We start from the raw sequence: 24,438 nt of genomic DNA on the forward strand, positions 1-24,438 counted from the left end.
CAAGGAAAGAGCAGTTTAGAGAGTCGACTCTCGAGCGGCTCAAGAAGTTAATTTAAAAAAGCAGCGAGGGTAGTGAATTAAAAAAAGAATTTGTTTTTAGACAGCAGGGATTACAGCTAAAAGGTTTTAAAGACAACATTAGAAGAGACTGAGGGTTACAATGACATAAGCATGCACACTTTATGTGATTGAATAGTAAGAAAACAATCGTTTCTTAACTTTGTTGAAATCACAAACCTCTATTCGCAAGGTCAGATGCTCATTGAGTATGTTTACATGCACATTAGTATCCTGGTGGAACATGAGAAACCTGGTAATTTGTCTCCCTGTAAACATAAATCTGTTTCTCATATGTTCCACAGTTTCTGTCTGTGATTTATGAATAAAACTTCAATCAGTGGAATTCGTCTGAACTGTGAGGATGAACCAGTTCTGTTCATTTACCAGAGAAATTACAGTTGTGGGTCCAGGTATCATCGGATAATTCCTAATTCATTTGTAATTCAAAACCCAAAAAACAGCAAATCTGTTATTTCAAAACAAACAACAAAAAAACGTTTTTGGTGTCAGAATCAAATAATGAAAAACCAACCATCAAACCCAGCCCGTTTTTGATTTTTGCCGATTCATTTTATCATTATTCCTTTTTGGATTGAATATCGAGCAGGTCTGCGGACATTCAGCCAATTCATTTTTGCATTTGAAACCAAAAACGGAAGTCACAGGGGTTTTTCCTTTTTTTATTTTAAACCAAAAACAAAAAACGAAATCACGTGATCTATTTCTTTTTTGTTTCCAAACGAAAATCCAGAAAACCAATTTCAAAAGACCGTGGTTCAGAAATCAAGTATTTTTGTCAGTTTTGTAAAATAGCAGAAGCGACTACATTAGCCTACCCATGATCCTCAGTGACTGTTGCTATGGTGACCACAGTACCACAACTATCTATGTATGTTTTGCCTGCCTTCAGGAGATAAATGTTATCCAATAAGGAAGCAGCAATTGGCCAGAAAACTGCCCAATCTAGCAACATTTCTCAGGTGTAAAATTCTCCGCCCCAGATCCAGTTATTTTTAGCGTGCAGTGTCAACCAATAAGAGGCCACCAGGAAAAGCCAAACATATTACATGCACACCGCCATCAGGCTAAAAATCCACTGTACACTATCCGCTCAGCACCAAACAGTAAACAGACATAATTAGCCGTAGACTAGACATAGAGAAGAGACAGATATTGCCCTCAAGAGTTGGTGGAGAACAAAAACAGAGCTAAAAGAGAGTGAATATTGAACTTACTTTGACCAGGTGGACACAAAAATGACTCCATATCACGCCATAACAGCTTAAAAAGTGATGATATATCAATTTTATGTTCACAGCTTGTATCTGCTGAAAAGTTCAGACAGACAAATTGTGTCAAGTTTGTGAGACGGTGGGAAAGTGTGAGTGGAATATCTGCTGCACTGTCATCCCTTCACTACACTGCAGAGGCTTTCCTGTAGATAAAGAGTTCAGTGAAGGGAGGGAAAGTACAAGAGTAAAAGAACGAAGAGACTGTATGTGTGTGTTCGTGTGTGTGTGTGTGTTTGTAGGAGACAGAAAGAGTCACATACTGAATACATATGAGTGTTATTTGCTTACAGGTTTTGAGTTGTCCCGTATACCTGAAGCCGTTTACCTTGCTGACTGCACTGTGAAGACTATATACATCAAAATGATTTATAACCATCAACAAAGCAGTCAGAGCGAGTAAAATGTGTTCAGCTGTGTTTGAGCAATGCGAGAGAGACACTTATGGCTGCTGAAGCAAACAATAGCCAGTTAAGGACTGTAGCTGAGGCTGCAAAGAAAAAGATTAAAGCAATTTACTCTTGTGTCTCTCGAACACACTTGATCCCTTTCTCTCTCACACACATGAACACACTCGCACTTAGAATTCAACAGATGCTGACTTCAGGGACTTTTTGTTTTGTTGGGAGGCTCTACCGAGGAGACGGAACGGAGGACCCGGGCAACAAATATGGAGCTAAAAGAAAGTTTGGTTCGGAGGGAGAAAAGAACAAAGACACCCAGCCAAATCTTACACATAAAGCACACATAAACACACACATACACCACAACACACGCACGCACACAGCAGGCTGTAACAGTGACTCAGTGCTTAGTCAGATACTGCTCTAAGATGTTCTTTCCCGCCCAGTAGGGAATTAGTATTCACTGGTATTTTTGTCCTGTTTTGGTCCCATATTCACTGGTGTTTTAGTCTTAGTTTGGCTCAATATTTACTAATGTTTTGGTCCTGTTTTGGCCCGGTATACACTGGTGTTTTAGCCCTGGTTTGGCCCAATATTCACTGGTGTTTTAGCCCTGTGTTAGTTAAAATTATCTAGTGTTTTTGCCCCAGTTTGGTACATTATTCATCAGTGTTTTAGCCCTGTTTTAGCTCAGTTTCCACAAGTGTTTTAACCATGATTTGGTGTAATATTCATTTGGATTTTAGTCCTAGTTTGGTACAAAATTTACTGATGTTTTAGCCCAGTTTTAGTGTGATATGTAATATTGTTTTAGTCCTTGTTTAGTCAAATATCAACTGGTGTTTTAGTCTTGTTTTAATGCAATATGTGATGGTGTTTTAGATGGTTTTTGGTCCAATATTAAGTGTTTTTCAGCGCTGGTTTGGTCCAATATTAAGTGGTGTTTTTGTACTGGCTTGGCACAATAATGACTTTTTAGCCTGCTTTTCAATTATTTGCTGGAGTTTTAACATCTGTGAGCAATGATCTGCCTCCTTTTTCTTGTGTGAAAACTTTTTTTTATATGTAATATGTCTTTGAACTGATGGTCTTCACTGCCACAGTGATTTTCTGCCACACCACATATTTTTGTCTGACAAACCAGAACTCAGGCCTCCAGACAAGATCTATTGTCTATTATGAACTTCTTACATTAAAGGTCAATTTTTCAGTCTCACTCTGCCATTGTTCCAGACATTCTGCCTGTTTGATACAAACAGAGCAATTTATATGCTTCACAGGTTAACTGTGTGGGTATTTTCTATGTAGTGAATGTGGGATGGACATTTTTATGCGCAGATATTTATTCTGATGCTTTGACTTTTCATAAAAATGAGATGCACAGTGAACTTAAGAAAAAAGACTTGTCTACAGACATATCTTCCTCTATTTTAGTTAATAAAACTCGTGTCTGACTGTCTCTATTATCCATCTTTCTCTTGTTAAATCTGCTGTTTATGTAAGAAACATAATGTCAGTTGCTCAATAATAATAGTAACAAATCAGTGTGTTTTTATTAAATGCCACTTAAGAGCCATAATTGGCTTTACTTATCACAAGCTTCTTAAAGGGTCACCACTTTTTCCCTGCTTCTCCTTCTCTTTATATTAATGTAATGAAAACATAACCTTCCACAAGATTTATTTATCATGGTGAAAGATATATATATATATATATATATATATATATATATATATATATATATATATATATATATATATCAAAGGACAGAACTCCCCATGAGTTGTACTGAGCGAACCTGAAGAAGCTACAGGCGAAACATGTTGTTCACTCTTTATAAAGTCATAGTAAAGTCATTCCAGTGTGCGGTGGTTAATTATGATTTTCACCTTATATGTTCCTGCGCCCGACCAGCACCTGACTGAAAATACTGGCTGTGCACGGGGAGTTCTGTCCTTTTATATATATATATATATCTTTGTCCTATTTTCTCTTCTTTGGGCTCCATCCCTCTCTTTATGTCAAATGTGCATAAAGTACACAAGAGACATAAATGAGACATATTAAGCAAGGGGGTGTTAAAAAGGGCACTTAGAGATGGACATAAACAATAACAGGGACACTTTTCCAATAATCATATTTCTCTTTTAAGCTTCTAGACTGTTTGTAAAAGATGAAGAAAAAACCTAATAATGTTGCTCACTAAGAAAGAGGCAAAAGGGAAAATAAATCCACCTTATTTTCAAGGTGTTTGTCAGCTCTGAGTCACGTTTGCAGTGCAAGGATGTTTTTGTCGTCTGAGCTACAGTATGAGAAAAGTCCATAAACACAATTACATCGGTGAGAATAAAATAATAATACACTACTACAGCAACAGAATAACAACGAGACTGTAGCTTCAGGCCACCTGCTAGTCCGTTTTCCGATCAGCCACCCAGAACATCTTGGAGTGTGTGGTTTGTCATGAATTATCTACAGTGGCCTGTTGGGGACATAGATCATGATTGAATATTTGAAAATTAAAATTAAGAAAGTGAAAGGAATGAAAAATACATTTGGCCCAATTGGGTTTCATTTCAGAGGAAGTTTGTGAACACTGAAGGGTATTTAAAGGCAATATGGTGAACAAATACAAAAAGCCACATGCATACACACGTACACGCACTTAATGAATGATCAAACACACGTAGAATCAATGCATGTCATTATTTCACCAGATTGATCCTGCAGGCCAGGGGAGATGAGTTGTACTTCTCTGCCAGGTTAACAGGAAAATGTGTGTGTGTGTGTGTGTGTGAACCCATGTTTAATCTTACCATGTCAAGCCAGTTTACAAGGGAATTTTTACCTTATAACCTTCTTATTTTCTCTGTAGTTCTGCACACATATTGGCAAAATGTTAGTTAAGAAGTGTTCAACTGTGTTCATTTTCTTTATTTCAGTTTAAAGCTGCTATAATCTGTATTTTTTTTATATTAGAAATTCATCAAATGACAACATTTAAGGATTTTCTCATAGTGAAACCGTTGTTCCCTCAGCTCTACAGATTGTTCTAGCAACTTTCTGCTTGTTTTGTTTTTATGGTCTGCAACTTTACTGTTCTTGTTCAGTCACCCTCATGAAACCAGTATCTATCAGCAGCAGCAGGTGTTTTGGCTAAAAAGTTTGGATAAACCCACTATACGTTACCTGCCCGGCACCAAACAGCAAAAGTTAGCAACTAGCTGGTGAAGCTAGTGGAGTATTTAGCAGCTAAAGAGACAGATGTTTCCCCTGAGGAAATGATGAAGACCAAACCATATTTAAAAAAGTTGGAATATTTGATTCATATTTGTCAAGTAGTAGGACAAATTACTCTAAATGCTAATTTTGTTCAATTTCTGCAGGATGTGTAAATATGCAACTGTATTTACAGCTTGTTCTGCTGCCCCAAAGTGTCCAAAAAAGTAAAGTGCTGCTTTAAATGATACGTTTATTGTACGTTTTTATTTCAAAACCTGGCTGGAAAGCCCAAATTCCTTCACAAGACAATACAAAATTGGAATCATAGTTTGTTTCAGATTTACTGTTGTGTCTAAAACTTTACATCAACCCAACCATCTGCAAGTTCATTGTATGATTAGCTTTTTATTAGAATAAAGATCTCAAATTTGAACATGAATCAAAGACAAATAATCAAAGACAAATTGAAGAATCGAAAAAGAATCAAAGACAAATAAGTCAAGAAATCCATTTGTGATTATAATACCAAATATATCCCATGTAATTCTTTAAAAAAGTTTGTTGAGCTTAATAAACTAAAAATCAGTTTTTCATTTTTACATGAATATTTTCTGCATTAAAGATGATTTTCAGTGCTACCTTAAGAACAGGGCTCATTTATCATGGGCTCAGGCACTTTAAAATGCACATACTTCCACATTTTCATGTTATGCGTCACCAACCAGTACGTAGAGTGACAGAACAAGAACACAGAGTGAGAAGAAGTGATTGAAGTGGGAGAAGTGGATCACGCTTTCACCACCGCCAAATACATCGCCATCGCCATCGCCATCCTTATCATCAGAAGTAGTGGTGTAATCGACGGTAGTATACATGGTGTTGGGATCGTAGGTGGGAACGGCGGTGGTTGGACAGGTGAAGTTTAAGTCGCTGTCAACTCCAGGAGAGTCGAAAGTAACAAAACCTGGTGTGTTTGTGCCAGTGATGTTGCTGATCCATTCCTGGTACTGGGACACACGGGTGTAGACTCCAGGAAATTTAGCTTTGCCGCAGCTGTAACCAAAACTTACAATTCCACTCTGGACCCAGACAGTATCATTTTTGGTCACCAGCGGTCCCCCTGAGTCCCCCTGTGGAAAGAGAATGATGATAGTTGTTCAAACAGATTTTCTCTTTTGGAGGAAGACCTGTCTCAGAAACATCCACCCTGCTGAAGCATGAATCCCATACAGCTGTTTGTTTTTAAACTCTCATAAATGTCTGTCGTTGGAAAATTTCACTTTGTAAAGCTTTATTTTCTGTCATATCATCTCTGCGCATTCAGCACATGCACAGCTCTGTGATGTGTTAGCCTAGCTTAGCATAAAAACTGAAAGCCACTGGAAACGATTAGCCTCCATCTTAGCTATTAGGTCATATGTGATCAGAAAACTGACAAAATACAGTATATTGGTTGACAACCTTTTTCCCACAACAAAAAGAAAATGGAAACTAAATTAAAAGTAATCTGTTATAGAACAATTTTTGCTGATGTATAAAAACTACTACTCTCCTATCAAATGGGAGACAAATGAATGGACAAATTAACCAATTACTTTCTTTAAATGCAGTATTCAATGATCTACATGCATCTGCTCAATCACACATTGCGTGTTCCTGATGAGTAAAATAGTATCCTCCATTACTCAGAAATATGGACTAAATGCATCCACAAAATCCCACTGAAAATCAAAAAAGAATTTTCAAAACAACTGGGACAAAGCACGAGAACTGGCAGACCAGCATGCCGATATTCACTGAGGTAGGCTAATGTTAACCAATATTATCTAAGGATGAAACTAGAATTAACGATAATCAAATGACTGAAACTTGACTAAAACTAATGACAGACTAATTCAAAATCAGATATCAGAAATTTATTCTGGTGGACTGGTAAAAACCAGTCCACTGATTATAAAATCTAAACTGTAACTGGGGAGACCCAGGATACAGGATATATTCCTTGAATGGTATTACTCTGCTCTCTCCCACCTCCATGTCAAGTCAACAGGGCATTACATAACAAATACACAAAAAGAGGTGGTCACCTGACATGAGTCTTTCCCTCCAGCTCTGTCGCCAGCACAGATCATGTTCTCTGTGATGTCGACCCGATAGTTACATTGGCACTCATTGTTTCCCAATATTTGTACAGTCACCTCCTGTAAGATGTCTGATTGGGAATAGGGATCTAATTGGAGAGATTTCAAAAGGTGAGATTCAACCTCGTCAAATAAGGAATTATTTAGGAATGATGTGATATAAACAGAGTGCAATGCTCCTTTTTGACTATACCGTCTGTGAACTTACCATAAGGCACAGTGTTCCCCCAGCCAGTGACCCAGCTGTTTATCCCAGTGTGGAAAGTGCTGTTTGCTGAGGCCAAGCAGATCGGCTGTATGTAGTCAGTAAAATTCACAGGGGTCGACAGCTTCAGCAGACCTATGTCATTCTCTAAGGTAAATTCATTATATTCCGGATGGATTATGCCCACTTCAATTTCCCGTGACGTTCCATTGAGGTTTTCACCTGACTGGGAGTGGAGACCAAGACGGACTTCCATGAAGCTGAAATTGCTTGAAGACAAAAAAAAAAAAAGTTAAATTTTAACGGTCAGCTGTCAACAGTGAGCTTAGTATCAACTGAGTATCAGTTGACTATTTCAAATAGGTCAGTGTTAACACTTTGGCCCCCATTTACACCTTGTATTAACTTATGATCTTTATCTGGAAACAATAGCTAAATAATGACAGCTGATCCACAGGGATATGTATTTATACCTGATATTGATAAGCATTTTTCTGTCTGCATTGTGATCGGATCTCAATAAACATATTATTGAGGCGGGGCTGGTGGACTTGTCAACAAACATGTTGCCTCAGATCAAGGAAAGAAATGCAGTAGCATTAGAAACAGTTGTAGTAGGATTTCACTTCGATGTGAACAACCTATGGAACAACCCTAGCAACAAACTTAGCAACAAGGATACGGAATGGATGGCGGTTTGTGGGTAGTACAGTGCTTAACAAACGAAGCGTTCCAAGCAGGCTGAAGCTCTGGCTTTTGACTTTCAGGGAGCATTTTTATATACTTTCACCTCAAGTTTTGGAACTTTGACCATGTTTAACATACACATCCAACAACATAACAGTATATAAATGACAGAAAATCACAAAAAGCATGTTATGTCCCCTTCAACCTAACAGGAAGAGGAGTAAGGTACCGTCATTTCAATTTTCTGATTTTTTTTCTTGAGAATGTATTCATTGTGTTTATACCTGCCTGAGATCAGATTACAATTGATCCAATCTTACCATCAATCCGATCACAATCCAACTGCATACTGGCAATGCATTCTGTGTGCATTTACATACAGTATAGTGTTACTTTTCCAGACAGTATATCCAGATACAGATTGTGTGTTAATGCCAGGTATAAGTGGGATCTTGGTATGTAGTGTTACCTACACACTTAGTATTATTACACTTTCACCTGAGCAATTTTGTGCTCATGGATGCTGAGTTTAAAATTACAAAAGTAAATTTCTAGTTAGATCATCCCTTTCTTTTTAAAATAAGTCCAAATTGTGCAAATCAGTAGAAGTTGTGTGGTTAAGACAGCTATGAAACTATTTTAGCTCTCAGGGGGAAAAATAGTCAATGATGATTTGATAATTCTAGCTCTTCTTATCTAAGTCATGTTAAGACTTCATTTTGAGATGTGGGTATGTAGATATACAGATATGTAGACATACAGGTAGTAATAAACACATATGGACAAATGTGGATGGGTGGAGTCACCTGCTATGCACAGGGCCCATTATTCTTACCAATTGAACCATTGCTGACAGGTGATAAGAGGCAATGTGTGGGATGGATATGAAAAACAAAACTTAAAACAGGCTTTCACTTCCTTTAGAGCAGAAGTAAAAGTAGCAAAAGTGGTTTGTATGATTATTGTTTGTGTGTAACTATAAAACCCAGCTGATTGTTAGTTCATACTAATCAATCAACTCTAATATTATTTTAGGTGTTTAACCTTTCTGTGCATTTTGCATATAGCGCTTGGCTCTTAACATTCCCTAGATGTTAATAAATGTGTGCTGTCTCTAAATGAATTATGTGAGGTAATATCTGAAAGTGTTCATGTTGTGTGTTGCCAGTCTCTATAATGGTATCATGTAAGACAACAAACCAAAAATATAAAGTTTAAGTGAATGAGTGATTCCTCACCTCATGCAGTGAGCAGCTGTTAGCACCCATTGGTTGTTAATAAGGGACCCTCCACAGATGGGTCTCTCTGCCACGTTAATGCTGGCCTGCCAGGGCCAACTTCCTGGAGACGCATTTTGACCTCCGATAATTCTGCTTTGGCGTGGCGCCACGCCACATACTGACAGGAGAGAAGAGATGACAGTTAAACATATACAGTATGCAACGAGCCCTTGTGCCTAAATGACAAAATATCTACTTAGTCAAGATTCTGGAAAGAACAGGGTCTTTCTTAAGTTTAGGTTTGTTTCCTCATCATGGTTAAAAGAAACCGATGTTGGCAGGAAATGTTATAATGTTGCATTCACATCATATAGGATGGAAGGTAGGAATGGTTGTATGATGGTGGAGTTAGTTATGTGAGGGGTAAAATATTATGCATTGAAAATAAATCAATTAAATTTGGTTTAAATCATAACCCTTACATGTATTTGGTGTTTAGGCACTTCTGCATTCTGGACAGTTAAAGTGAATAAATGCAGAATGGTATAAAATGCTTTGTTATGGGCACACTTGGCTAACTTTAATCTTATTTTAATCTTATTTATTATCTTATTTTATCTTATTTGTTAGTGTTTAATTTCTAATGTGGTCATGGTAGAGCAAATTTTAACAAAGTATACTGTTTGTAGTCTAATCCATCACAATGGAACAAGGAATTTAAACTTGAAGAACTTGCAAAGTTGCTCTTGGATGCTTACCAAACTCCTGTGAATGACAACCTGAAATTTAGAACACAAAGAGAAATATGTTGTTCAGGGTGAAGCAGACGACATCTGTGCATTTATGAGCAAATTTAACAGGAGAGACGGAATGAGTGAAAGTTTCTCCTTCACAAACTTTATTGTAGGCAGAAATGTCCCCTTTCACTATAGTAGACAAACGTTATGTTTTGTAAAAACCTGAGGATCTAGATTTTAGAAATTGTGATTTTTTTTTTTATCAAAAAAGAGTAATACATAGAATATTTTAATTACCCTTTATTTAATACAGAAGAGTTAAGTTTAGGTGCCAGTCCCCTTTATTCTAATGATGTCTTTCTTACTGTGAAGTTAGTCAAAGTTTTCACGGTAACAAAAGAAGGAAGGCTCTTTGATGTTCATACTTCTTTTCACAATAAGAAAAATATATCACCAGACTTGTACTCTAAATCCCTATGCATGACTCACTGCTCATTGTTCTTAGAGCAGTGAGTCATCTGCTCATTTTTCTCTCACAAGTTGATCTGGTTAAACCTTTTAACACCCTCTTCTGTTTTGAGGTTGGTCTACCTGAATTACAAGTATTTGACTATTTTCAATCAGTAGAAGCTTATAAATAATTAAGACATAAAGGAGACAGTTATCCAAATCATAAGTATAATATAGTATGTATTGTATTCCAAATGAAGCAGTGTTGAAAGCCACTGATTACAAGCACAAACATTAATTGATTAGCTTTTACATGTACTTGAGGTTTTTTGATTACATTATAAAATAAGGAATTCTACTTTCGCCTAGTACACATTTGATGGAATAGTTTACTCCTTAAATTCAAAGAGACAAAATTTAATTCCACTCTGTGGACCTAGTCAGGAGGATTTTCCATTTTCATTTGCTTTGAACCCATTTCCCCCTCAATATAGCTGTGAGCGACTGTGAGAAAGCTTTCTGATAACAAAAAGGTGTTCATCACTTTGAAGAACATCACTGAGCAGCAGTGAGTGGTTAGAGGAGTTTATTCTTATTGAAATGGTTGCTGTCAGGATGCCTTTCACAGTAACTAGATGGAAATATGTTATATAGAGCAGTGTTCAAACAAACTGTTGAACTCCTTCCACACACCCAAGTAAAATTGAAAGAAAAAAAATCTTTCTTTCTTACCTTTGGATGAAAGAATGATCATCACAGTTACACCACACAGAAACTGGTAGTAAGCCATTTTAACGATGCCTCCTTCACTTTGCTGTCAACTTTTATTACTTCATTCCTCATGTTCAGCTCCACCCACAGTGTCATATCTTCCAATAGATACTCATCAATAGTTCCTTACCTTCACTGACCTCTGCATGTCACGCAATTCATGATAAATCAAAATGTTCTGCATGTGACCACAGCAAAAGGCATCAGGTAAAACCTGATTGTCTTGATGCTTGTGTTTGCTCGCAACTTGCACATATACAAAGCTGCACAATAATTATGTTCAAAAGATCATGATCCTGGATGGCGTGACAACAGAGCTAAAGATTAAGTCTGCTTCAGTCTTGTTAATTGTACCGTGTACTTGTAGCATTCCTCCCCTACTCGAGCCCATTCCATTTTGAACTGACATGCTTCTTTTGGGATACATAATGTAATATTTTGCTATAACTTCCACTTATGACGCTATTTGAATGATTCCCAGCATAATATTCTTCTAAAACCCAGCAACACAAATTACATTTTAGCTCCTTTTCAGATACTGGCAAAGCATAGTGAAGAATGAAAAGTTGTTTCATGTTGATTACCAGAAGTGCATGTTGTTTGATCCAGTTCTGTGGTTGAAAGCTGCGCAGATGTGGAAATCTCTGTACTGGATGAGTCTCTTTCGGTGGTGGTTATTTTGTTTTGGGTCATTGTGGTGGTAGTGGACAAAGGTGGCTGGCTTGCACTTGCTTCACCTGCAAATGGAGGCACTGTATTAACAGGGTGCAATGTTTTCATAATAAAAATAAAGTAACTTCACCTACGGACAATGGGTCTTATTTTGTCCCTCTTGGTCTTTTATCAAAAACCTTGTTTTTTTAAAGTTTGGAAGTGAAGGCCTCATGAGTTATGTTTGTGAATCAGGAATATTTAAATATACTTACTGTGACCTTTAGTTACAATGTGCAGTTGATGTACCATTAGGAAATAAGTGTAAATATGGAAACATAATAATGGAGGTTTTTCTCTAAAGCATCTCATTTAAACTAATATCTCTTACCAGAAATGGATGGTGTAATATTAAATACACCAAAAACAATAGATAGTATTTTTCCAGGATACATCCCATTTAAATTAAATGTTTCTCACTGGATTTTGTTTGATCCAGCATCGTTGCTGAAGGCTGCTCAGAGGAGGTGATCTCTGAACTGGTTGAGTGTCCCTCAGTGGTGGTTATTTTGTTTTGGGTCACTGTGGTGTTGGTGGTGGTGGACAAAAATGATTGGTTTGGAGTTTAATTCCCAAACAATAGAGACATGGCATTAAACTGATGCAACATTACCACCCTTGAAAATAAATATAATTTCACTCACCTGTAATGGGTCTTGTCTGGTCTACCCCTTGGGAGGTAATCTCTGTGGTGAGATGTCCAGTTGTTGATTCTTTCCCAGTGGTTGGTATTTTGTTTGTGGTCATTTTGGTGATGGTAGTAGCGGCGGTGGTTGAGGACAAAACTGGATTGTCCAGAGTTTCATCGTCAAAATTGACACAAAATACAAAATCAGAAAAAAGACAAACAAACTTTGCTCTAAAGAGTTTTCATCAGAACTACTTCCTAAAGAAGAAATCTTCTCCTATCATCTTAAATCTATTTACTGATTTTGGTCAAGTTAAACACTTTAGTGATATTTACAGCGATTTGTTTGGAATAAAAAGAACTACTTCACATGAGCAGTGATATCCACCAAAAAGGTTTTCACCAAAACTGAGATGGACCCACTCACCATTTTTTTTATCTCCATAGCAGATAAAAGCGAGTTCCAAGCTGCACTGTTCATCTGACCACAGGCCTGCATTGCCCAGATGAGTTGCAACGCAGTTCTGCTCCCCTCCAACATTATCAGGCTGTCCTTGCTTCCAGTATCGGTACTTGAAGTCACACTGGTCCGACCATTCCCACCTCCTGCACAGACAAACAGAGGCCTGAGGTTATTAAGTTAAGTTTAATCTTTTAACCTTGAACATTTTTTGGGGGGTATGGGTAACTTGGATCTAAGAACTCAATTTGTGATAATGTGTGAGAGGAACAGAAGTGACTCTATAGCTGACACATCGCTCTGGATCCCGCCATTGCTTCAATAGTGTAAGTAATGTATCCAATATGCCTCTCTTTGGGGAAGTTTCCTGTCTATCACCTCCTTTCAACAGTGGCCTAACAATCTCGATACCCATGAAGTGTAGGCTACAAACACCATGGCCTGCAGAATTAAAGTGTCTGGCTACAGGAGACCTCTCATCCCTATTTCTGATACTACTCTTATGTTCGGAAATCCTAATTCTCAATACTCTTTGTCTTGCCCACATAGCAAAACCCACAAGGACATTTCAATAGGTAGACTACATGTGTGGTCCTACATGTGTGGGGATGTAGAAAAGAGTCCCCTTTGATCATAGCATTACAATTCACACAGTTGGAACAAGGAAAATTTCCGAGGGGAAGAGAACTTAAAAAATGTGTAGACCTAACATAAAGATCTGTCTTAATGAGTTTGTCCCTCAAATTATTCGATCGCTTGGTAGCAAATATGGGAGGGATGACAAACTCTCGGCCCATAATGGGATCACTGGACAGTATATGCCAATGTTTTCTGACAATATTTTTGACTAACTGAGAAGTAGGTTAGAAGGTTGTAGATAAGACAAGAGATGTTTAAGAGGAGGATCAGGGGCTAAAAGGCTATCCCTATTGTTTTCACAAACCTGAGACAAACAAATATTCAAGATCTTTTGGTCATAGTTCTTTTCTCTGAACTGAGCACACAGTTCACCGGCCTGTCTCTCAAACTCTTCCCTAGAGCTACAAATTCTTATTCTTAACAGTTGACTATATGGCAAGCTCCTTTTCAGGCTGTGTGGATGACAACTCGAGTATTATAAGTAGTTATTTCTATCTGTCTTTATGCAAAAGACTGTATTCTGTAGAAACTCAGAGTTGTTTACTCTCACATCCAAAAAGACACTGGTTCTCTACTTGTCATCACTGTAGTAGCTGCTGTCTGAGAGTGAACACCTGCTGCTGGCGGGGTCATTATGCAGCCCGATCCAGGCCTTCTGAGTGTAGCCTCCAGTGGAGCTCTGAGCTGTGTTCACCAGTCGGTTCATTTCCTCTATGTCGATCACTGTGGCCAGGTCAGTATACTGCTCTCTGCAGTATGTCTGGGCTTCCGACCAGGGCATGGTTGTACCAATGAAGTGGTACTGGTGAGGGGTACTGGCGCAGTAGGTCTGAGTGTCTGTGGAAGGAGGACACTGCTATTTATCAGAAAGAAATCAAGCATTGTCTATGCCAAATTTCAGCTTGTCACAAGATGGCTACAAGGAGAGGAAAGAAACAAGACTAAGAGTTGCTACAGCAGCTCTGTGAGGTTGTACTTAGACACAGCGGTGCTTTCAACTTTATGCTATCATCAGTATGCTAACATGCTCACATGGTGACGTTTAACAGGTGTAATGTTTACCACGCTCTCCATAGTTTAGCATACCAGCACACAAAGATTTGCTAATTAGCGCTAAACACAAAGTTAGTTACTTGGGCTTACAGAATCATTTGAATGAAACAATCAGTGTATTGTTGAAATACTCAAACCTTTTGTCCATACTGACTGTGACCTTTAGTTACCATCTGCAGTTAAGGTACCATTAGGGTATTAGGGTAAATATGGAGACATAATAATGGATGTTTTTCTCTAAAGCATCTCATTTAAATTAATATATCTCACCAGAAATGGATGTTGTAATATTAATACATAACAACAGATAGTATTTTTTCCAGGATACATCCCATTTAAATTAAATGTTTCTCACCAGATGTTGTTTGATCCAGCGTTGTTGCTGAATGCTGCGCAGATGAGGTGATCTCTATACTGGTTGAGTGTCCCTCAGTGGTGGTTATTTTGTTTTGTGTTACTGTGATATTGTTATTGGTGGTGGTGGACAAAACTGATTGGTTTGGAGTTTCATCTGCACAACAATAGAGACATGGCATTAACCTAGTGCAACATTACCTCCCTTAAAAATAAATATGATTTCACCCACCTGTAATGGGTCTTGTCCGGTCTACCCCTTGGGAGGTAATCTCTGTGCTGAGATGTCCAGTGGTTGATTCTTTCCCAGTGGTTGGTATTTTGTTTGGGGTCACTTTGGTGATGGTAGTGGCGGCGGTGGTTGAGGACAAAACTGGATTGTCCAGAGTTTAATCGTCAAAATTGACACAAAATATAAAATCAGAAAAAAGACAAACAAACCTTGCTCTAAAGAGTTTTCATTAGAACTACTTCCTAAAGAAGAAATTGTCTCCTATTGTCCTAAATCTATTTACTGATTTTGGTCAAGTTAAACACTTTAGTGATATTTATGGTGATTTGTTTGGAATAAAAAGAACTACTTTGCATGAGCAGTGATATCCACCAAAAAGGTTTTCACCAAAACTGAGATGGACCCACTCACCATTTTTTTTATCTCCATAGCAGATAAAAGCGAGTTCCATGCTGCACTGTTCATCTGACCACAGGCCTGCATTGCCCAGATGAGTTGCAACGCAGTTCTGCTCCCCTCCAACATTATCAGGCTGTCCTTGCTTCCAGTATCGGTACTTGAAGTCACACTGGTCCGACCATTCCCACCTCCTGCACAGACAAACAGAGGCCTGAGGTTATTAAGTTAAGTTTAATCTTTTAACCTTGAACATTTTTAGCGGGTACGGGTATGGCCTTATTTAAGTGCCATTGAAAAGGAATTGGGAGAGAAGCTGGGGATGATGTGAATTGACTTTCAATTATTTTGGAGTGCAAGATATTCTTATTAAAACTACATCTACTGAAAAAGAAATGTGGAACAAGAGGAGTCTACAGCCATGATGCACAGAGCCCTTTGCTTTGAGCTGAATGCTAACATGCTGTTAATGACAATGCTATGCTGATGTTATGCAGGTACAGTGTTTACCATGTTTGCAACCTTAGTTGATGTTAGCATTGGACAAATTTAAAACTTTCAAAAATAACAAACGGTGTTGTCAGCACTCACAGATAAGTGTATATCGCTACTTTAATGATGCAAAAAAATGGACACGTTTCAGCCCTACACTTTCCTCAGTGTTACTGAAACAATGGTGGGTTGAACCCTATTAAACAACAGCCAGGAACCTGTTGGTGATTAAAACCAGCTGATACAAATCATCTAACAGACATCATCAGAAAAGTAGTACCAACAAGAAAAACAACAAGAAAAATAACAAGAGAATCCAAAACAATTAAAGCCACCAGAGGAGACGTACCACATTATTAGCTGTTGTATGGGACTATAGTCATGTGGTGACACAGTTATGTAAAGTTGTGTGTCATCAGCATAAGTATGGTAGGAGATGTTGTAATGTTCCATAATCTGGGTAAGAGGGAGCATGTAGGTATTGAACAAAATGAGGCCGAGAATGGACCCTTGAGGAACTCCGCAGATGATTCTTGTTCGTTCAGATTTATAATTGCCAATTGATATAAAGTAGTCCCTATCCTGTAAATATGATTCAAACCAATTTAGCAAAGAGCCAGAAAGTCCTACCCATTTGACCACACTGAGGTCAAGTAAGACTAAGACAGAAATCTTTGATGCAGTCTCAGTGCTATGATGAGGTCGAAGTCCACACTGGAATGTACTGAAGAGGTTGTTTTGTACTAAGAAAGTGCTGAGTTGTTGAAAAGCAACTTTCTCAATGATCTTTCCTAGGAGGGGTAGGTTTGATATGGGCCTGTAGTTATTTATCAATGGGGCATCCAAATTAGGCTTTTTAAAAAGCAGTTTAATAACTGCAGCCTTCAGGGAAACACGCCTGACTGAACGGCACTGTTTACTATTTGTAATACATCTGATGCTATGTAGTTAAAACACTTTTAAAAAAGCTTGTAGGCAGGGTGTCAAGATAGCAGGTAGTGGGTTTAAGGTGTTGGACAATTCTTGTCAACGTTGCACAATCTGGTAGGTGAAAATGTGCTAAATTTACTGCAATGGTTTTATGTTGAGGCACAGGTAACATCTTGCCCAGGACAGAATTACAGACTGTTTGCCTTATCTTCAGAATTTTGTCAGTTGAATGATGGTGTCCATATACTGCTCAGCCTCTTGGATTTTGTACAGTGTGGAGATTTGTCCTTCCAATTCCACAATCTTCTAAATGTGAGGGGCACAGCTGACACAGTCTGGCGGACAGGTGAGTGGATCCATTGGTCATGGATGTGTAGACGCAAGAGCTCCGATCTGGAGCCCAAAGCCTTGATCTAGTATTAGCACAGGTGACCCAAAGAAAAGGCATCAAGCATCAGAACGTACTGACATGGGTAAAACAAGTGGACTTGCTGTGGAAATTCAGCTTCAGTTAGTTGTTGTGGCCTCTTGATGCTCAGTCCCTGTTGGCTGATGTTAGTTGGCTCCCATGCTAAAAACAAGCTGGGTTGTGCAAGGCTTGACAGGCTGATCTGACAGGGAGACACTTAATTTAAAATGGCTTAAAATCCTGGTTCCCAAAAGCTAAAAACCCTTGCCTCATTAAAACATATAGATAAAACAACTTGGATATAAGAACTCAACTTGTGATAATGTGTGAGAGGAACAGAAGTGACTCTACAGCTGACACATCACACTGGATTCCGCCATTGCTTCCATAGTGTAAGTAGTGTATCCAATATGCCTCTCTCTGGGGAAGTTTCCTGTCTATCACCTCCTTTCAACAGTGGCCTAACAATCTCAATACCCATGAAGCGTAGGCTACAAACACCATGGCCTGCAGAATTAAAGTGTCTGGCTACAGGAGACCTCTCATCCCTATTTCTGATACTACTCTTATGTTCGGAAATCCTAATTCTCAATACTCTTTGTCTTGCCCACATAGCAAAACCCACAAGGACATTTCAATAGATAGACAACATGTGTGGTCCTACATGTGGGCAAGCTCCTTTTCAGGCTGTGTGGATGACAACTCGAGTATTATAAGTAGTTATTTCTATCTGTCTTTATGCGAAAGACTGTATTCTGTAGAAACTCAGAGTTGTTTACTCTCACATCCAAAAAGACACTGGTTCTCTACTTGTCATCACTGTAGTAGCTGCTGTCTGAGAATGACCACCTGCTGCTGGCGGGGTCATTATGCAGCCCGATCCAGGCCTTCTGAGTGTAGCCTCCAGTGGAGCTCTGAGCTGTGTTCACCAGTCGGTTCATTTCCTCTATGTCGATCACTGTGGCCAGGTCAGTATACTGCTCTCTGCAGTATGTCTGGGCCTCCGACCAAGGCAGGGTTGTACCAATGAAGTGGTACTGGTGAGGGGTACTGGCGCAGTAGGTCTGAGTGTCTGTGGAAGGAGGACACTGCTATTTATCAGAAGGAAATCAAGCATTGTCTATGCCAAATTTCAGCTTGTCACAAGATGGCTACAAGGAGAGGAAAGAAACAAGACTAAGAGTTGCTACAGCAGCTCTGTGAGGTTGTACTTAGACACAGCGGTGCTTTCAACTTTATGCTATCATCGATATGCTAACATGCTCACAATGACAGTATTAACATGCTGATGTTTAACAGGTGTAATGTTCTCCATAGTTAAGCATACCAGCACGCAAAGATTTGCTAATTAGCGCTAAACACAAAGTTAGTTACTTGGGCTTACGAAATCATTTGAATGAAACAATCAGTGTATTATTGAAATACTCAAACCTTTTGTCCATACTGACTGTGACCTTTAGCAAATATGAAGACATAATAATGGATGTTTTTCTCTAAAGCATCTCATTTAAATCAATATATCTCACCAGAAATGGATGTTGTAATATTAAAACATAACAATAGATAGTATTTTTTCCAGGATACATCCCATTTAAATTAAATGTTTCTCACCAGATGTTGTTTGATCCAGCGTTGTTGCTGAATGCTGCGCAGATGACGTGATCTCTATACTGGTTGAGGGACCCTCAGTAGTGGTTATTTTGTTTTGGGTCACTGTGGTGTTGGTGGTGGTGGACAAAAATGATTGGTTTGGAGTTTAATTCCCAAACAATAGAGACATGGCATTAAACTGATGCAAAATTACCACCCTTGAAAATAAATATAATTTCACCCACCTGTAATGGGTCTTGTCTGGTCTACCTCTGGGGAGGTAATATCTGTACTAAGATGTCCAGTGGTTGATTCTTTCCCAGTGGTGGGTATTTTACTTGTGGTCTCTGTGGTGGTGGACAAGAGTGAGTCCTTTGAAGTTCCTTCTATAAAACAAAGACAGTGGTAGTGAAAATATAGTTATCCAAAATTTAATGTAAGATTATTTCCTCTGAATTGATTTCTTTTATGGCTTCCAACAACACACCAGAGGTAATCTCTGTAATGGTTGAGGCTCCCTCAGTGGTGGTTATTTTGTTTGTGGTCACTTTACTGGTGGTAGTGGTCGCTGTGGTGGTGGTGGTGGTGGTTGTGGTTTTCTTATCTCCATAGCAGATAAAAGCGAGTTGCATGCTGCACTGTTCATCTGACCACAGGCCTGCATTGCCCAGATGAGTTGCAACACAGTTCTGCTCCCCTCCAACATTATCAGGCTGTCCTTGCTTCCAGTAGCGGTAACTGGAGCCACTCTGGTCCGACCATTCCCACTTCCTGCACAGACAAACAGAGGCCTGAGGTTATTAAGTTAAGATGAATCTTTTAACCTTGAATATTTCTGGGGGGTATGGGTATGGCCTTACTTTAAGTGCCACTGAAAAGACATTGGGAGAGATGCTGGGGAGAATTAAAGTGTCTGGTTACAGGAGACGTCTCATCCCTATTTCTGATATTACTCTTATGTTTGGAAATCCTAATTCTCAATTCTCTTTTTGTCTTGCCCACATAGCAAAACCCATAAGGGTATTTCAATAGGTAGACTACCTGTGTGGGTTTACATGTGATTCTGCCCCTGACTTTCATTTTACTACCTGTGTGGGGATGTAGAAAAGAGTCCCCTTTGATCATAGCATTACAATTCACACAGTTGGAACAAGGAAAATTTCCTGGGGGAAGAGAACTTAAAAAATGTGTTGACCTAACATAAAGATCTGTCTTAACGAGTTTGTCCCTCAAATTATTTAATGGCTTGGTAGCAAATATGGGAGGGTTGACAAACTCTCGGCCCACAGTGGGGTCACTAGACAGTATATGCCAATGTTTTCTGACAATATTTTTGACTGACTGAGAAATAGGTGAGTAGGTCATAGATAAGACTAGTGACTGTTGTTTAAGAGGATGAGAATTAGGTGCTAGAAGGCTATCCCTATCGGTTTCACAAACCTTAGAAAAACAAATATTCAAGATTTTTTGGTCATAGTTCTTTTCTTAAGAGTTGTGTGGATGATGATTTGAATAATGTAAGTATTTATTTCTATCCGTCTTCTCTGCAAAAGACTGTAGTCTGTAGAAACTCAGATTTGTTTACTCTCACATCCAAAAAGACACTGATTCTCTACTTGTCATCTCTGTATTAGCTGCTGTCAGAAAATGACCACCTGCTGCTGGCGGGGTCATTATGCAGCCCAATCCAGGCCTTCTGAGTGTAGCCTCCAGTGGAGCTCTGAGCTGTGTTCACCAGTCGGTTCATTTCCTCTATGTCGATCACTGTGGCCAGATCAGTATACTGCTCTCTGCAGTATGTCTGGGCCTCTGACCAGGGCACGGTTGTACCAATGAAGTGGTACTGGCGAAGGCAGTAGGTCTGAGAACACAGGCCTGTGGATGGAAGATACCACTATTTATCAATAGGAAGTCACTCATTATGCCAAATTTCAGCTTTTAACAAGATGACTAATAGGGTTTTTCCATTGGCACCATTTTTCCATGGCCTAGATGGACCATCTCTAGAGCTGGACCAAAGAGCGCGTTGCAATGACGTCTCGCCAACTGCGACCAACCCATGACAACCCCCCCTTCTCCCTGCTTCTCCCCATCAAACAAGTGTGTGTGTGTTGCGAAACTAAAGTCACATCTGTGCTGGAGACTAGAGAAAAAACTGTTTTTAAAAGTCTCTGTGTGTTAAGCTCTCAGTAGTTTTGTAGCTTCTAACTGAATTGCTGTCGTTTGAATTTTAGTTTCTCTCCTGTGCTTCTGTTTGTACTTTCAGATATCTGCTTTATTGTACCATTTCCTTAGTCACAGCCTGTTTGAGTCAAATCAAGTGCATAATCAGAAATTTCTTTCTGACTTTTCCCTAATTCTAGCTTTTTTTTTCTTAAGTATTGGATACTTATTTGGGCTTATGAAATTATTTGAATGAAACAATCAGTGTGTTGTTAAAATGCTCAAAACCTATGTCCATACTAAGGCTATAACTCTTGACAATTACAAGTAGAAATTGTTTTGTCTTAAAGACTCAGTGCAAAAAAAACACAAATTTAGTGTGTTTACAAGTTATCCAGCAGATGATACTATATTTTTGCATATGTAATATTTACACAAATAGTTGCAATGTCCAAAAAATTGTAAACCCATTGTCAAAAGTGCCTGTTATTGTTTAATTTATCACATTAGCCCACATGAAATAAATTCAACACTTTAAGCCCACACTGGCTCTTTGTCAGGTGCATTCTGTATTAAATATGAATAAATTCAGGATTTGACAGTGTTGTGAGTCTTCTGAAAGACAGAAGTTATATTTACCACTGAGGAGCACGAGGACAGACAATCTCCATTTCATGTCTGAGCTGCTTTCTTTACACCCGTCTGCTTTCCTGCAACACACATAAAAATTTGTGTAAAAAAAACTACCAGCAGCCTTTACTAGTAAAGTTGTGTAATGTGAAGTCCAATTTATTAAGGTACTGTACTTAAACACAATTTTTAGATACTTTAGAGTCTTATTCTACACTACTACAACTTTGCATTTCTACTTCACTATATTTCAGATGGAAATATTGCACATTTCATTCCTGTACATTTATTTGACAGAAAGCACGACAAAATATGACACATGGCTATAGATTAAAACTACTGAACAGTATATGAAGTAGTTCAAATTTGTGAAACCTTCAACCTGCTATGACATTAAAATGCCTCTTACACATTAATGCATCAGTAGTGTACAATACTATGATATATAATAATTTAACACAACACTCACTGGGGCCATGGAGAAAAAAAAACTGCATTATCTTTTACTTTATGATACATTTAAAGCACATTTTGTAGATAAAACTTAAGTAACTTTACTTAAGCAACTATTTGAAAGCAGACCTTTTACTTGTAATGAAGTATGTTTACATTATGTAGTGCTATTTTTACCTTGATAAGGGATCTTAATACTTTATTTTAATCTTCCACCACTGCACTAGGTCTCATAGACCAGTCATGTCACATCAGGTTTGTGTATATAGCTGAAAAGTTCTTATTGTCTATTATGCAAAAAATCTCATACCCTCAATTTAGATACAGAAAAACTAAAAAGTGTGTAGCCTTAAAATGAAATTGAAGTTTTAAAATAAAGTCTCTTGACATGCATCAATGGATTCATGTGAGTGAGATGAGAGTGGACAGAAAAAAAAAGAAACAGTATTACATTTAGATTATAAATAATGGTTTTCACTTACTTGTAGCTGCTGCTTTGGGTTTTTTTTTTTCCCTCTACACCTGGTTGCAGACAGACGCTGCAGTGACTAGACTGTATTGTTAGGAGACAAGATGCAATTTAAACAGCAACTACACACCCAAATTCTGCTCGCTCCCACCCTCCCAGCATGTTTCAGAAATGCAGCTGAGGACTGCAAGGGCAGCGACTGTAGGGGCATGGCCTCGTGGCTATGTAGTGTGTGACATGAGAGGTGAGGGGTTACTGACTGACCACTGCTCGGCGTAGCATGAATAGCGATGTAGAGCTGGTAGTCAAAGCTAACAAGCAATGAGCAGTCATTGTCAGACTGTTCACGCTGGAAACACTGGAGAGTCGATCACAGCTTTGACCGTCATTAGAAACACACTCATGGTCATTTGTAAAAGTTTCTGTGTGGTACCTGTGTTGCAGCTGAGCTAGCGGCTCTGCTGCGAGAAGCTCTCCGGTGTCTGTGAGTGTGTATGGAGGGATGTTAACAATCTTTTTTTATATAAATTTCATGATGTAGATAAGAGTAACCGGTCAACTCTATGTCAGCATTGGCCTTGGAAGGTTCAGGGCTGAGTTAAAACAACTCATGAAATGCCGATTTTTGTAAATTTGGTGTCAACGTCAATATTAAGACCAGCATTGATGTGTTTCATCACAGTACAGTCACAGTGTACAGCCCAGAACACATGTCTAAGTGTGCAGTACCTCTCTCATAAAAGGTATTTTTGCGTAAGTGAGTGAAACCTTCTCACCAGACAAGTTTCTGGTTCTAAATGCTGGTTCTTTCTTTCTCTGCTTCTTTTGTTGCGCTGAGTGACATGACATGATCTTGCAGAGCGGAACAGGTTTTCGTTGCAAGGCACATGCAGCTTCAGGGGTTCATAAAGGTCGAGTCACTTAAAAGCAACTTTTATTTGGTAAGATCTTTGGTGTCAGAAGGTCAAACCTGGCTGTGCGCTCTCTCCAGTAAAAGCATGAGTGAGTGGTAAGTTCACAGCTTTTAGGTAGGTTTTTGTGTGTCAAAGATTAATGCCTTAATAATACCGATTAATTATGAAGCTGTAATAAAATCAATTCAGTCATCGTGTAATATGAAATAGTGCTATCAATATAATACAAACCTTCTGCCAAACCTTTTTTTGGATGCATATATGACAGATAACTAGTCTTATAACCTCTGAGACACTATTTATTAGTGAGTAATGAGTGGACATACTGGATTTAAAAAAAAAAAAAAAGCACAATTTAACAAACTCTGAAGAAAACATGAATGAAGTGAATAGTAGACGAGTAGGTGGAGAGGGTTTTATATGAAACACTTGGCAGAATATATGTCAAGAATTTTATTATCTAGGCCTATTAGTTGAGAAAATAAACAGTGCTTGCAATAAAAACCTATTTAATCACACACACACACACACACACACACACACACACAAGCACACACAGAGATATGAAACCCTGATGGATGGATGGAGATGGGAGGTGGAAACAAAAGAGGAAATAACCTAATGGAGTCTGCGTCTGACTGCCTTGCTGGTACTTTCTTACCATTTCAACATGACACTTCACTGACCAACACAAAAATAAGGGGCTTCTACGTCTATATACACACACAT

The 24,438-nt window shown here is 38.6% G+C and overlaps 1 protein-coding gene across 1 annotated transcript; it reads right to left on the reverse strand.

Moving 5' to 3' along the window:
* Window positions 1–5,220: 5,220 nt before the first annotated feature.
* On the reverse strand, window positions 5,221–22,946 carry LOC122974388. Its single transcript, XM_044342405.1, has 16 exons — window positions 22,809–22,946; window positions 21,883–21,953; window positions 20,736–20,955; window positions 19,568–19,851; window positions 19,326–19,466; window positions 19,102–19,203; window positions 18,340–18,562; window positions 15,675–15,853; window positions 15,264–15,404; window positions 11,771–11,923; window positions 9,987–10,007; window positions 9,247–9,406; window positions 7,325–7,590; window positions 7,063–7,205; window positions 5,469–6,105; window positions 5,221–5,424 (listed from the first exon to the last, which is right to left on the reverse strand). Exons 2-15 carry the CDS (start codon window positions 21,917–21,919, stop codon window positions 5,683–5,685), a joined length of 2,493 nt encoding a protein of 830 aa, XP_044198340.1. The 5' UTR covers window positions 21,920–21,953; window positions 22,809–22,946; the 3' UTR covers window positions 5,221–5,424; window positions 5,469–5,682.
* Window positions 22,947–24,438: the final 1,492 nt, after the last annotated feature.

This window comes from Thunnus albacares, chromosome 22 (genome assembly GCF_914725855.1).
Source record: "Thunnus albacares chromosome 22, fThuAlb1.1, whole genome shotgun sequence".
Classification (NCBI taxonomy): domain Eukaryota; kingdom Metazoa; phylum Chordata; class Actinopteri; order Scombriformes; family Scombridae; genus Thunnus; species Thunnus albacares.

Coding starts and splice junctions, on each gene's coding strand:
- LOC122974388 (XM_044342405.1), bottom strand. CDS start 21,919: ATGAAATGGAGATTGTCTGTCCTCGTGCTCCTCAGTG. Junction 20,956..21,882: donor TGTCCTCGTGCTCCTCAGTG/GTAAATATAACT, acceptor TTCCATCCACAG/GCCTGTGTTCTCAGACCTAC. Junction 15,854..18,339: donor AATGACCCCGCCAGCAGCAG/GTGGTCATTCTC, acceptor TTGTCTGTGCAG/GAGGTGGGAATGGTCGGACC.